At 40.8% G+C, this 14098-nt stretch overlaps 1 protein-coding gene across 1 annotated transcript in view; it reads left to right on the top strand.

Annotated features, from left to right (window-relative positions):
* The window catches only part of grin1a (glutamate receptor, ionotropic, N-methyl D-aspartate 1a), a 185550-nt gene that overhangs the window by 139973 nt on the left and 31479 nt on the right, over positions 1-14098 (top strand). The window contains exons 17-19 of the mRNA XM_043719686.1: positions 4620-4736; positions 5932-6048; positions 7161-7306. Coding sequence (XP_043575621.1) covers positions 4620-4736; positions 5932-6048; positions 7161-7306 — 380 coding nt within the window. The remainder of the gene's footprint in view (positions 1-4619; positions 4737-5931; positions 6049-7160; positions 7307-14098) is intronic.

Here is a 14098-nt window from a genome sequence, read left to right as displayed (position 1 = left end):
ACAAGAATCCAGAGAAAGTATATTCCTGTCAGGGTGAAAGGGAAGGCTGGTAGGTATAGGGAATGCTGGATGACTAAAGAAATTGAGGGTTTGGTTAAGAAAAAGAGGCTGAACAGGCTGGGGCTGTTTTCCCTGGAGTGTCGGAGGCTGAGGGGTGACCTTATAGAGGTTTACAAGCTTATGAGGGGCATGGATAGGACAAATAGACAAAGTCTTTTCCTTGGGGTGGGTGAGTCCAGAACTAGAGGGCATAGGTTTAGGGTGAGAGGGGAAAGATATAAAAGAGACCTAAGGAGCAACTTTTTCACGCAGAGGGTGGTACGTGTATGGAATGAGCTGCCAGAGGAAGTGGTGGAGGCTGGTACAATTCTAACATTTAAGAGGCATGTGGATGTGTATATGAATTGGAAGGGTTTGGAGGGATATGGGCCGGGTGCTGGCAGGTGGGACTAGATTGGGTTGGGATGTCTGGTCAGCATGGACGGGTTGGACCGAGGAGTCTGTTTCCATGCTGTACATCTCTATGACTGTATGGCTGGCAACTGGAAGCTTGAAGTCATTTTTGCAGACGGAGTGTGGATGTTCTGCAAAGCAGTTGCTCAGTCTGCATTTTGTCTTCCCAGTAGACTACACTGAGAGCAGCGCATACAATAAACTACTCACCAGGCAACCTCCATTTCAGGTCCCCATTTTACAGCATTTTATTTACTGTTCTCTCTCTTCAGGTATTGCCCCAAACTCTGCTTGAAAGCTTCATCGTTCCTCTTCTCAAAAGAAATCAGACTTCCATGGCACTGTTCTCAAGCTACAACCTCCCACTTCTCTCCAATGTTCTGAATGTGTTATCTTTGAATTAATCTGTGCTATCTTTCCAGGACTTCTGATATTGAATTCCTCCCTGTTACAGTACAGAAACTGCTTGCCACAGACACTATGTGACAATGATTGTGGTAAACAGTCCCTCTTTATTCCTCTTGACTTCTTGTCTCTCTCTAATTGAGATCAGAGAATCACTTACAATGGATTCTCTAACTATTCCCGCTACCTCTCTATCCCCAAAAGAATAAATCTCCAGTCCCTACCTAACTCTCATCCTCATACTCCCCTTCAGTGATATTATCCAGTAACATAGATTTGGTTTCCACATGAATGCTGATAATCTGTTTGACTTCATCACCACCTCCCTCAGATCCTTCATGTTGCTAAATTATCAGACTATTTATCCAACATCTGGTACTGGATGATCATAAGTTTCTTCCAACTAAATGTTAGGAAGGCAAGATTTGATCCAGTATGAGACTCTGACTACACATTCACATTATCAGATTTACCTATTTCCATCGCTGTAACATCACCAAATATTGTTCATGCCTGAGCTCATCTACTGAAGAAGCCCTCTTATTTGTCTGGCCTAGTTCCAGACTCGATTATTCCAATGCACTCTTGGCCATCCTTCCCTCTGTTAACTTGTAGTCATCCAAATCCCTGTTGCAATGTTATAACTTGCACCATAGAACATAGAACTTTACAGCGTAGTACAGGCCCTTCGGCCCTCGATGTTGTGCCGACCTGTGAAAATAATCTGCTGCCCATCTAACCTACACCATTCCATAAAAGCAAATTACTGTGGATGCTGGAATCTGAAACCAAAAGAGAAAATGCTGGAAAATCTCAGCAGGTCTGGCAGCATCTGTAAGGACAGAAAAGAGCTCACGTTTCAAGTCTAACTGACCCTTTGTCACAGCTTTGACAAAGGGTCAGTTAGACTCGAAACATCAGCTCTTTTCTCTCCTTACAGATGCTGCCAGACCTGCTGAGATTCTCCAGCATTTTCTCTTTTGGCTACGCCATTCTATTATTATCCATGTGTATATCCAATGCCCATTTAAATACCCTTAACATCGGCAGCTCTTTTCTCTCCTTACAGATGCTGCCAGACCTGCTGAGATTCTCCAGCATTTTCTCTTTTGGCTACGCCATTCTATTATTATCCATGTGTATATCCAATGCCCATTTAAATACCCTTAACATCGGCAAGTCTACTATTGTTGCAGGCAGGCTGTTCCATGCCCCACCTACTCTCCGAGTGAAGAAATTACCCCTAATATCTGTCCTAAATCTATCACCAATCCATTTCCTAATTGTCCCTTGGCTCACTTACCTAAATAGCCTCCAAACTCAATTCAAAATTCTCGTCCGCGTTTTCAAACAGCTGGGACGTGATGTCCTAGTGATATTATCGTTAGATTATTAATCCAGAAACTCTGTTAATATGCTGAAGACCTGGGATTAAATCCCACTGTGGCACCATCATGGAAGCTGAATTCACTAAATATGTAGAATTAAAGGTTGAGCGATCGCCATTGTTGGGGGAAGAACCCATCTGGTTCATTAATCTCTTTCATGGAAGGAGATCTGCCATCTTTACCTGGTATAGCTTACATGTGACTCCAAACCCACAGCAATATGGTTGAGGTCTCGACTACCCACTGAAATCATTATGACTGGACACCCAGTAACACCTTTACTGAACTCAATTGTGTAAATATCCATACAATTCTATTTCATGCATCAAACAATAGATGATCCTGAAAAAACTGCTTAAAATCTTGCTTGCCAGTGATAGGTAGTGCTTCTGAAATGGTCTAGCATGCCATTCAGTTGTAACAATCACTACAGAGTCTCAAAAAAGGAATGAAACCAGATTGACCACCTGGTGGGAAGGTACTTCTCAAAATTAACGTATTTTTCTCTTTCTGTGGGCAATCAGAAAGATCCAGAAAAGACTTGCTAAATTCTTGAAGACCATTCTGAAGTAAGAGTTAAATTCAGGATAAAGACACTCCAATTTGCCACACAAATTCTATTGACCAGTTTGTCAAACAATACTGCCGCAAAGAGTAAGTGAATGAATTTTCTGAAGAAAAGTCACAGATGCTCATTGAGCTGGTCATCTCAACATCAATAGAAACCTTTTGGAAGGGTCATTTGGACAAGTAAAAGGGCCCTATCATTAAAACATTACTTTAAGATTGAGGTGAATATGCAGTCAACAACAATGACCGCGTTATGACTGCATCCAACATTATTGCTACGATGCACCAAACCAACAAACTCTAAAATGTGTATCTATCCAAAACCTGTTCAACTTTTCTTGATATCTAAAAAACTAAGGGATATCAGAGGCATATATGCAAAGGTCAAGTCAGACTTCAGAAACAATACGCAGGTGGCCAATAAAGTAGTGCAACCCCACAACACTGGGCAGCAACTCCTCAAATACAGTGAGGTTCACAGTTAACCAAGTAGAAAATGACCAAAATATTCATATTGTTAAGCTCACGCAGCATGTCGACTGTAAAAAACAATTGGGAGCTTTTATGACTTCCTTTTATTTGTTCATGGGACATGAACCAATGTTCAAAATCACACAACACGTGGTTATAGTCCAACAAGTTTATTTGGAAGCACTAGCTTTTGAGGTGCTGCCTCTTCATCAGGTGTTTTTTTTTGCCTATGGCGGAGTTGAGAGCAAACTAGATTGCACTGGTGGATCTGGTGTCACTAATCACTGATGATGCAGTACCACTGCATCACCAGCCCCCCATTGTACCATGAGTATTATTTGTTCTGATGATAGGATGATGATGTACAGTAAAAATTAAAAACAACACAACAGCTAGTGCCAACATATTACCACTGCACATCCTGAAAGATGTATACTTCAGCAAGTGGTGTTTTGTGTACAGCCCACGAACTTTTGCTCCACAGATTACCAGTTCCAAGCATTTACACTGTCACACTGCAGTGCCAAAACACCAGCTCAGTTTAGCTTCCCACAATCTTCCACCTGGTAGAAATTAACAGTCCAGCCATGGCATGATTACCAGTATACATCGATTTTAACACAAGATCAATTCATGGGATTCACCCCACCCTCACTCTTGCAGACTCAATCAAGTTAGTTAGTGATCTGTAAGGGATATAGTTTTGATGTGAAATATCACCCAGGTACCAAGCTGATTACATCTCACACACTGAGCAGATTATTCAACCCATTCAAAGTCCAAGATATTCCTCTTGATCTACACTTTGGCCAGAGCCATGTGAACAGTTGCAATTAGCAACTGCTAAAGATGACAAACTACAAGAGTGCAAAAGACCATTAAACAAGGATGGTTTCTTAGTATATAAAAAGTAACTGAGTAGATTCAATCATTTTGGTCATACAGAGATGAACTTGGCATAAAAGCATTATGCCAAGATATTAAGTCCATATTACATCAGGTACACATGGAAATTGAACGCACGAAAAGGGTTAGCACAAGAATCTGTGTACTGGCCAGGGACCATTTAGGATATTCGATGACTTGTGTTCGCATGTGAGGCATGCCGAATATATAAACCCCAATGACAGAGGGAGCATCTGCATGCACACAATATTTGAACCATTCTTTCCAATCACTTACAGATAGCTATAGATCTATTAGAAGCACACAGGGGAAGATTATATTCCTGTTCCAGATTACTTCTCTAACTTTCCCATTGTTCGATAACTTAGCACAACCAATGTGATTGTTACTGATATAGCACTATTTTTATTTTGTTTGGTGTCCCAGATCAGGGCATTTTTGACAATGGACAGCAGTACATTGGCAAACCATTTCCAGGTGTATACTACATGGAGATTGACCCATACCTCATCATCATCTCACTAGCCATGCTCACCAAATCTGGTACAGCATATAGTTTGTATTTGTCAAATCATTAACCATTGAGTGTCAAGCAACAAACCAGGATTTATACATGTGTTATGAAGTGGAAGTGGAGGTCGAAACCCCTCTGATGACTGAAACCGAAACACCCAGAGAGGTTCACCTTGCTTTATAATCCATTAAAACACGTGTGAAATATGGTACAACCTAGCTGTCACCCCCCAAGCTGTTATAAAGGACTGGTTAACTGAAATAAAATCCTTTCACTCACTCTATAATCAACAAGTAACAATTTATTTATCTAACTCCAACAGTGAACAAATTAACAGAACCATTAATAAACTGAACAATTCCCCTTTAAGTAACTTCCTGAATAAGTAAAATCCTAATGGTATGCTGTTTCAATAAAAACAAGTCCCACTTATATAACAAAACAATAAAATTTAGTCTCTCAAAACTACAGCAGGATACATCTTCTGAAATGCTCCTTGGCCTTTCCATTGATGCTTTCAGGAATGCCTCCTCCTTAGAATTCTTGCATTAGTTCTTCTGTCAGGAATGTTCTCTCTCTGTGTGAATTCTGCTGTTGGGAATATTAACTAAGAGCGCTGCGGTACCTTTATTAATTAGATGGTGCTTTCTCTGACATCTGAAAGTTGTTATCTCTTCAGATGGCAGTCTGCTCTCTCCGATTTTCCAAATGCCCTATTAAATTCTTTACAATCTGATTGGTTCTAGGTACTCAAAACCATCAGATTTTAATTTAATTGGTTTTTGATATCTAAGTTTAAATTCCTCAGTTGCCGTTACGTGATTTTAACTTTGGTCTCTGGATTATTTGTCCAATAACATAATTACTATGTGCCTGTATTATTATTAATTATTAATGGAGGTAAATCAGACGCGTTCCTTGATAGGCATATGCTTTATCTTCCGTATGTGTCCATTATTCATTTGTCCAGTTCATGGAAGCCTGTTTCCTGGCTTTACTGACTCCCCCACCTCTGCCTCTACAGTGATGGCCCCTCAAACTATGTAATCTGTTGTCTCTCTTGAATGGGCAAAGATGTCTACAGGTCTATTGGTCACTAGAACCGCCATTACTGGACAACTCAATGTACCCAGCACCAAGAACAGTTCTCTGTTCCTTGAAGCACCTATAACAGTCCTCTGTTCCTCTGAAAATGCTTGTTGACTACTTTTTTGTTTAAATCTTTCTTCAGTTTCCATGAAAATGGTTTTATGGAGGACCTGGACAAGACCTGGGTTAGATATCAGGAGTGTGACTCACGTAGCAATGCTCCAGCCACTCTGACCTTTGAAAACATGGCAGGTAAGTCTGCCAACAAGCACCCAAATATCTGATGGAAAACGTCATATTTTGTTGTTTTGCAGTGGCAGTTGAGAGTTGAAATTTTCAAGGATCCAACATAAAAATGTAAGAACTAGGAGCAGGAGTAAGCAGTTCAGATCCTCGAGCCTGATCCACCATGTGATAGGATCATGGCTGATCTTACCTTAGCCTCAACCCCACCCACCTGCCTATTCTCCATAACCCTTCAACCTGTTACTAATTAAAAATTTATCTTCTCAAATTTACTCAACGTCCCGGCATCCATGACGCTTGGAAGCAGCGAATTCCAGAGAATTGTGACTGTTTGAGAGAAGGAATTTTTCCTCATCTCTGTTTTAAATCTGCTACCCCTCAGCGTGAATCAATTTTCAGTCCCCTCTTAATCATATTGCCAGCACAGTAATCAATTCTATCTCATCTGTATGTGCTGCTTTATAGGAAACAAATCCAGGCAGGTACAATAAGGGTGTTGGTGACCAGCATTCCCCTGTCAATGTGATTCATAATAATCAAAGACAGGAGATAGGACAGCAACTGCTTTCACTCACTACTACAGGAGCAATGGGATGGCATCGTTTCCATTTATCCTAAAGGCTTGCCTTTCTTGATTGTTTTCTTTGCGTCAGTTGTTGTCATGAAAGAGCTAATATCCATCTTTCCAAAGAGTTGACCAAATCTTCCAGCTAATTGGTGAAAGTAGGAATGGTGACAGGATGCATCAGCGATAGGCAGGGCTATTTCAAGGTTAACAGGACAGGGAGCTCAGGTTAAAGTTATATTCAGCACTGATGAGCGCATGTTGCCATCTGTAATCACTTTCATGTTTTTTATAAGACAGTGCCTCAACTATGACTGAAAATCTCACAGCAAGGATTTGTTCAATACTGCCAACTCTGCCAATTATTTCATACAATTACCAGATAGCTGACTAGAACTCTTTAATATGTTGGGAATGGATCTGGCATGTGCAGATGGGAAAGGAAATGGGATTTGCCACATATTGCAGTTTGATTCATTTATTAGTGTTGCATTCTGAAGAATCAACACTTCCACCTGTTACTGAACCTCTTCCTTTGTTTCCTGTCTTTTAGGTGTCTTTATGTTGGTTGCTGGCGGGATTGTTGCAGGAATATTTTTGATATTCATTGAAATTGCTTACAAACGGCACAAAGATGCTCGAAGGAAGCAGATGCAGCTGGCTTTTGCTGCTGTCAATGTCTGGAGAAAGAATTTGCAGGTATATTTTAGGATTAAGTCCCAGAACTCTCTGCATCACATCACTGAAGTGCTACTAGTGATATTAAATCTTAGGTAAAAACTGCAGAATTGTCACCTTCTGTCCTGTAATTACTCAGCCTTCCAAGCCCATTCTAGCTCTCTGCTAGTCCCCATTGCTCTGCAAACCTTTTCTCATCTGGTGCTTAACTGGTTCTCTTTTGAAAAACCATAATTGAATCTGCCTCCACCACACTCCAAGACAATACATTGCAGATCCTAACTACTCCGCTGTGTACGAAGGTTTCGTTTCATGTAATAATTGGTTCATTTGTCACTCACCTTCGATCAATACCCCTCTGGTTCTGGATCCTTACGTTAATGAGAGCAGTTTCTTCCTAAACATCTCTCGCAGGTTTCTCATGATTTTGAATACCTCTATCAAGTCACCTCCAAGCCTTCTTCTCTACAATTAATAAAACTAGTTCAGATACATAGGAACACAAGAAGTAGGAGCTGGAGGTAACCATACAGATTTTGAAACTGCTTTACCGTTCAATACTATCATGGTTGACCGTCTGTCTCTTCTTTTGTACACCTTTCACATATTCCATAACTTGCTGAGAGCAAACTTTCAATTATTGTGCCTGAAGTAACTGCACAGAGGCAGGTATTCTGTCACCAAGTCACCCTTTATTTACTTGTACACAATATATGGGCTCTGACCAGCCAGCTCAGAGCCAGTCCCTTGGCTGAAGAGACCTACTTTAATCTCCAGTTTCTGTCTGTCAGCCAGGGCTCCCTGATTGGCCCAGTCAAGGATCTCATAGTCGATTAGATCCAGCTATCCCTGGTTCCAATCACTAAAGTGTGTCCATAAACCTCTGGGTAGGAAATCCAAAGAATCAAAACCCTGTGAGTAAAGAAATTTCTCCTCCCCTCAATCCTGAATGATTGACTCCTTATCTTAAGGCTGTGGCCCCACATTTTTGATTCTGCAGCCAAGTAACCTCTTCTGAATTGTGCAAATGCCCCATTTATCCCAATTCTCAGCTACCTGTCCGTTAAACAATCCTCCATCCATGCTAATACATTACCCACAATGTGATCCCACAGTTCTAGTCTCACATGTTAACTCTTGAGTCTGGTGCCTGTACACATGCTTTTTGGACATGTAAGTATACTAGATATACTGGTTTCTCTTTAACTCCCTTACTTGTTACATCCTTAATCAACTTCTCTGATTTATTCAGGTAATTAAATAAAGGATGTAACTGCAGCCTTTCCTGTAATCTTGTCTGCACACACTCTAAATCTATCACATTATTCTTAAAATATAATACCTGGAATTTGTTATGATATTCCAGTTGAGGCAACACCAGTGCTTTATAAAGATTCATCATAATTTTCTTCGGGACAAGGAATGCCATTTTAATAACTTTTGCTGCCACTTTCAATAATTTAAAATCAGGTCCCGCTGCTCCTTCCCTTTAGATTTGTACCATTCATTTTATACTGTATATCCTCATTTTTCTTACCAAAATGAATAATTTCACAATTTCCTGCATTAAATTTCACTTGCCTGCCTATTTCACTAACCTGCCTGTCCTTTTGAAGTTTTACACTCTGCTCCTGGAAGTTCACAATGCTTTCAAGTTTTGTGTCATCTGCACATTTCAAATTTTAGTTCTTTATAGCTGAAACTAGGTCATTTAAAGATCAAGAAATGCAGTGTCCCTCGTGCAGATGCTGTAATAACCCATTATCAAATAAAACAGCTGTTCACACTTCTCTCTGTTTTGACCTCTAACCTAATTTGACTCTGTTAAACAATGTCTCCGTTTTAAAATTCTCATCTTGTTTCTCACATCCCTCCATCAGCATCCCTAACTCTGTAATTTCCACCAGCCCAATACTAGCCTTTTAGGTATTTTTACATTTTAATTGCTTCACCACTGGAGGCTATGCCGAGGTCCTAAACTCTCTGTGACTCTGTTTCCTGTTTTAAGACACTCCTTAAAACCTACCTCTTTTACCAAGCTTTTGATCATCTGGCCTCATGTCTGTTTGGATCAATGTCAAGTTTTGTTCGATAATACTCCTGTAAAACATCTTGGCATGTTCTATTATGTTTAGGAAGCTATATAAATGCAAGTTGTTGTCACTCTATACATGCCCTGCCCCCTGTAATGTATGCCCTGTATGTGTCTTTCCCCTACAAAGTTCCCTGCACATGTCCTGCCTTTGCAAAATGCACTTTGTATGTGTCCTGCCCCTGCAATGTTATAACTCTGTATATGTGCAGCACAGTACAATTCTCTTCACAGGTTCAGAATTCACCACTAGATAAAAAAGAATGCTTTCTATGAGATTAGAATGTAAGTGGTGTATTGATAAATTGCTGCTGATTTTTCAAAAGAATTGGTCCTAATATAATCTTGTCAGGGATGGAATTGCATTTGCTTTAAAACCTGGTTAAAGTGTAGTTTCCCCCTTTCCTCAATGTTTAAGTCTAGTGTATATTTCCATATGTCGTATAGAGTCTATGATCGAAGCATTGATGTATTGCATTGATTCAAAGGCCTTTATTCCCTCCAGATGAGGCAGAACCACAAAAGGTGAGAGTGTGGGCACCAAAGGGCCTGATTTAGAACTTTACTTAAATATGCATTTTCTTGGTGAGTTCTGGTCAAACAATTTAATATTGGACTAACGCTTAACTGAGAGCCCCATGATTCCTGTGATTTCCATAATAGCTGTCAAGAGCACCCAAGAGGTAAGTGACTGTTCCTCTACTTGTGAGCACTGAACAAATTTCTGTTTGTGAATATTAGCTCAAGAAATAGTTACAAATTGGCCTGGATTCAGACTTTGAAGCTGACTTCTTGCAGGATTTAGAGAAATGCTGTTCTAACTAGTTTTGGCTGCCATTTTGGAAAAAAAGAGTGTATTGAGAGACAATGAAGTGGGAGAGTGACTAAAGTAGCACTGTGGTTCATGGAGATTTGTTGCAGTGGTCCTTGGTACTTTGACTATTTAGTGGTATCCCCTAGGAGTATGATTGGTGCAAGACAAAAGTGGAAGAGGTTGAGGTGTTGATTTCCAGGATAGTCTCTGGAGTGACCATTTTGGATAGTTAATCGTGTTGAGTTTTAAAAATCAATGATAAAATCAAGTGAACATTTGTGTGCTTTCTGGTAGTGCTGATCCTGTAATCAAGGGAATATGTTGCTTTCTTTATTTAGTACCTCTTAAAACCTGAGAGCAAGTATTGTATTAAGAAGTTTATCACATTACCAATACTCCTGGTGACTTCAAGTATTTGCAGGTTTCTAGATCCACAGAAAGTTTAGAGATAAGATTTGCTTCAAACAAATAGGATTTGACACCAAAAAAACTCACTGCAAAGCTGCTGTGGTTTTGTCACGTGTGTGCAGGGTACAAACCAGAATCTGATGTATTAAACTATCACCGACAGCAGATTTGATCCACCATCTGTTCAGTACACTTTTCTTCCCAGATGGCTGCAACTTTTGTTGGGATGTAATTCCACAGACCGCAGCACCATTCTGGTAACTTCCGGACCCATTTCTTCTTTATTGTTACTTTACGGAAAACAGTGTGTAATTACTGTTGCATTGAAATGGATTCATTAATTTTCATGCAACAACATAAACAGCGGTTATTGTTTATGTTAGAGTTGCTGATTGATACTTTTCCCTCAGTCAGCACAGCAGAGAATATGTCCCTTTTTTGAGATGTGTGTGGAATCATGTACATAAATCTAAGAAAGATGATGGATCCTCAGCTTAGTGCTGAAACTGAAAGGGAGCCTCCATGTCAGCTATCTCTCTCAGTCCTGCAGCAACCTGACACAATGGTTAAGTGAATGATGTTGTGGCTGCCTGACCATAACAGGTACCACAGCCAATCCTGATAGACATTCTCTTTAACATTTAACCTTGGATCATTTCTACCAGGTATTTCTAGATTTCATCTAAGGATAGGAGTAGCTAATGTTCTCTTTCCCAATACATGGCATTGAGTTCAACGTCAGTGCCTTTTCACATGTTAGCAGATACTTCTCCGAAATGGAATAAACTGGGTTGGGCCTGGTCCATTCAAGAGTTCTTCAGTGATTTCTGCAGTGAAGCAGCATCCACCATTAAAAAAATGTGTGCCTCTCTTTTGTAAAACGAGATGTGGAAATAGTAGGATTGAAGGGCAGCACGGTGGCTCAGTGGTTAGCACTAATGCCTCATAACGCCAGGGATGTGGGTTTAATTCAACACTCGGGTGATTATCTGTGTGGAGTTCACATATTTTCCCTGTGTCTGCGTGTCTTTCCTGCCAGTGCTCCGGTTTCCTCCCACTGTCCAAAGATGTGCAGGTTAGGTGGCTTTGTCATGGGAAAGGCAGGGTAAGGTAGAGGGCTAGGTCTGGGTGGGATGCTCTTTGGAAGGTCAGTGTGGATTCAATGAGCCAAATGGCCCGCTTCCACGCTGTAAGGTTTCTATGATTCTATGAGAGGTCTTCCAGCTCTACAGACCTCCTGAAGTTTGCTGCCAGCTTGCAATAAGTCCTTAGTGTTCATCCTCCCTTACCTTACTCGAAGTGCTCAAAACTGCCCCAGGGCATATGAGAGGACCACTGCATCGAAGGCAGGCAATCGGTCAGATTTGGTCCCCAAGAGGTGGGTACCAGACTCTGGACAGATGACAGGCAGATGGACTCCTGTCTGAGATGGGTTAGGTCTTAGGTAATTTCTACTTCACTGTCTCAGTGAACTGGGCTTGCTAAGTGGATTGTGCCTCTATGAATTGAGGGCAATAGACAGTGTTTTGGATGATGGTAGATGTCCAACAAGATAACGTTTATAGACAAGATGATCTAATTAGTTTGTTGGAAATACAATATCATTTTGTTTTCTCTTGCTTTTAAACTTAAAAAAATACTGAATTGTGAACTGAGGTAACAGTTGAAGTTAGCAAGAACAGATCAACTTCATTGTAAACCTCAAACATTCCCTGGGAGCATGTTCTTCTCGAAGTACAATATCTATTCTTTCTTTAATGTCTGGCATCTCCGTTAAGCTTTCATATACATTTTCAAGGTGCCCTGCAATATAACCAATCAATGGTTCACTTGTGGTCTGAACTCATGCTGTGCTTTTGGAATGTGCACTTGTAGTTGGAATTTGTATACCTGGCTAAGGTTGACTGCTGAGATTTCAATTGTGATGCTATCATTTGGAATTTGTACCTGGATTTGGAATATATATCCATTGTTTGGAATGGGTACTGTGAATGTAGATGTGGATTTGGATTTGGATCATACTGAAGTTTGCAAAGTACTGGGATGGACAAGCGTTGTAGAATATCCACTTTTGTTTTGGAGTTTGTATTGTAGTTGTGAGTTGTGGTTGTGTACTTTGCTATTGAATCAATAAATGTTGCTTGAGCCAGGTCCTTCTGTTTTGAAATGTGTGTTATAGTTTATGTGAGTATATTGTGTGGATCTAGATCAGGTGCTGCATGGCCAATTGCTTAGCCAAATAGGCAAAAATCATCATACAAAATTAGGCAGTCCCTCAATATCATGAAATAATCAGGCTTCCAGGGGCCCAATGTTGATTGATATCATGTGTTTGGAGGATTTTAGCATCTTGTGTCCCAGGCATTACTTAAAGGCAATCATCGCCCCTTTCAATATAAGCAACCAGATGCCAGTTCAGGAGATGGCAGATCAAAGCATAGCTTTATAGGTCTCCTACCTCTCAGATACAGAACTAGAGATCATGGTGGAGGAAGTTACCATGAGAAAGGAAGGACTCAAGTGCCAGAACTGAAAGCCTTGCCAGCTGTGGACATAGGTAGGAGAATGTATCAGCACCAAGAGCATTCCTCAACAGCATGAATGCAATGCAGGAAGTTCAGTTATCTGGGCAAGGTTGCCAAGGTAAGATTCATATCATGCATCAGTCTCTGTAGAACCCTGCATGACCCAGAACCCACCAATTTTTCATCCAGCAGCATTCTCCTCTATTTACTGCAGCCCATTGTCTTCCACTTCCTTCTGCTACATTTTGCATCTCCATCTCTCCTCAATATTGCTGCTTCACACACACCACGAGCTCTATTTGAATTGAATTTATTATCACGTGTACCGAGGCACAGTGAAAAGTTTTGTCTTGTGAGCAATACAGGCAGATCACAGAGTTAAATAGCATAGATAAGTAAACAGTAGGTAAATTGCAGCAAAAACCAAAACACAGGTATAGGCAAATGCTAAGAGCTTGTGAGTCCATTCGGTATTCCAACAACAGTAGGGTAGAAACTGTTTCAAAACCAGCTGGTGTGTGTTCAGGCTTCTGTACCTTCTCCCCAATGGTAGAGGTTGTAAAAACGCATTGCCAGGGTTCTTTGAGAATGGATCTTTGAGAATGCTGGCGGCCTTTCCTTGACAGCGGGTCTGGTAGATGGATTCTATAGATGGGAGGTTGGCCTTTGTGATTGTCCAGGCTGAGTTCACCACTCTCTGTAACCATCTCCGATCTTGCATGGTACAGTTGCCATACCAAGTAGTTAGACATCCAGACAGAATGCTCTCGATGGCGCACCTATAAAAGTTGGCAAGGGTATTCACCATCATGCCAAATTTTCTCAGCGGCCTGAGGAAGAAGTGATGTTGCTGGGCCTTTGTAACCAGTGTGTCCACATGTAGAGTCCAAGAAAGTGTGTTGTTGATAACCACTCCCAGGAGCTTGACACTCTCCACTCATTCCACTTCTATGCTGTTAATGAGTAACATCCCA

Source organism: Chiloscyllium plagiosum, chromosome 30 (genome assembly GCF_004010195.1).
Source record: "Chiloscyllium plagiosum isolate BGI_BamShark_2017 chromosome 30, ASM401019v2, whole genome shotgun sequence".
NCBI classification, from domain to species: domain Eukaryota; kingdom Metazoa; phylum Chordata; class Chondrichthyes; order Orectolobiformes; family Hemiscylliidae; genus Chiloscyllium; species Chiloscyllium plagiosum.
The sequence above is the reverse complement of the archived record's forward strand: the minus strand, read 5'-3'. Positions and strand labels throughout refer to the sequence as shown.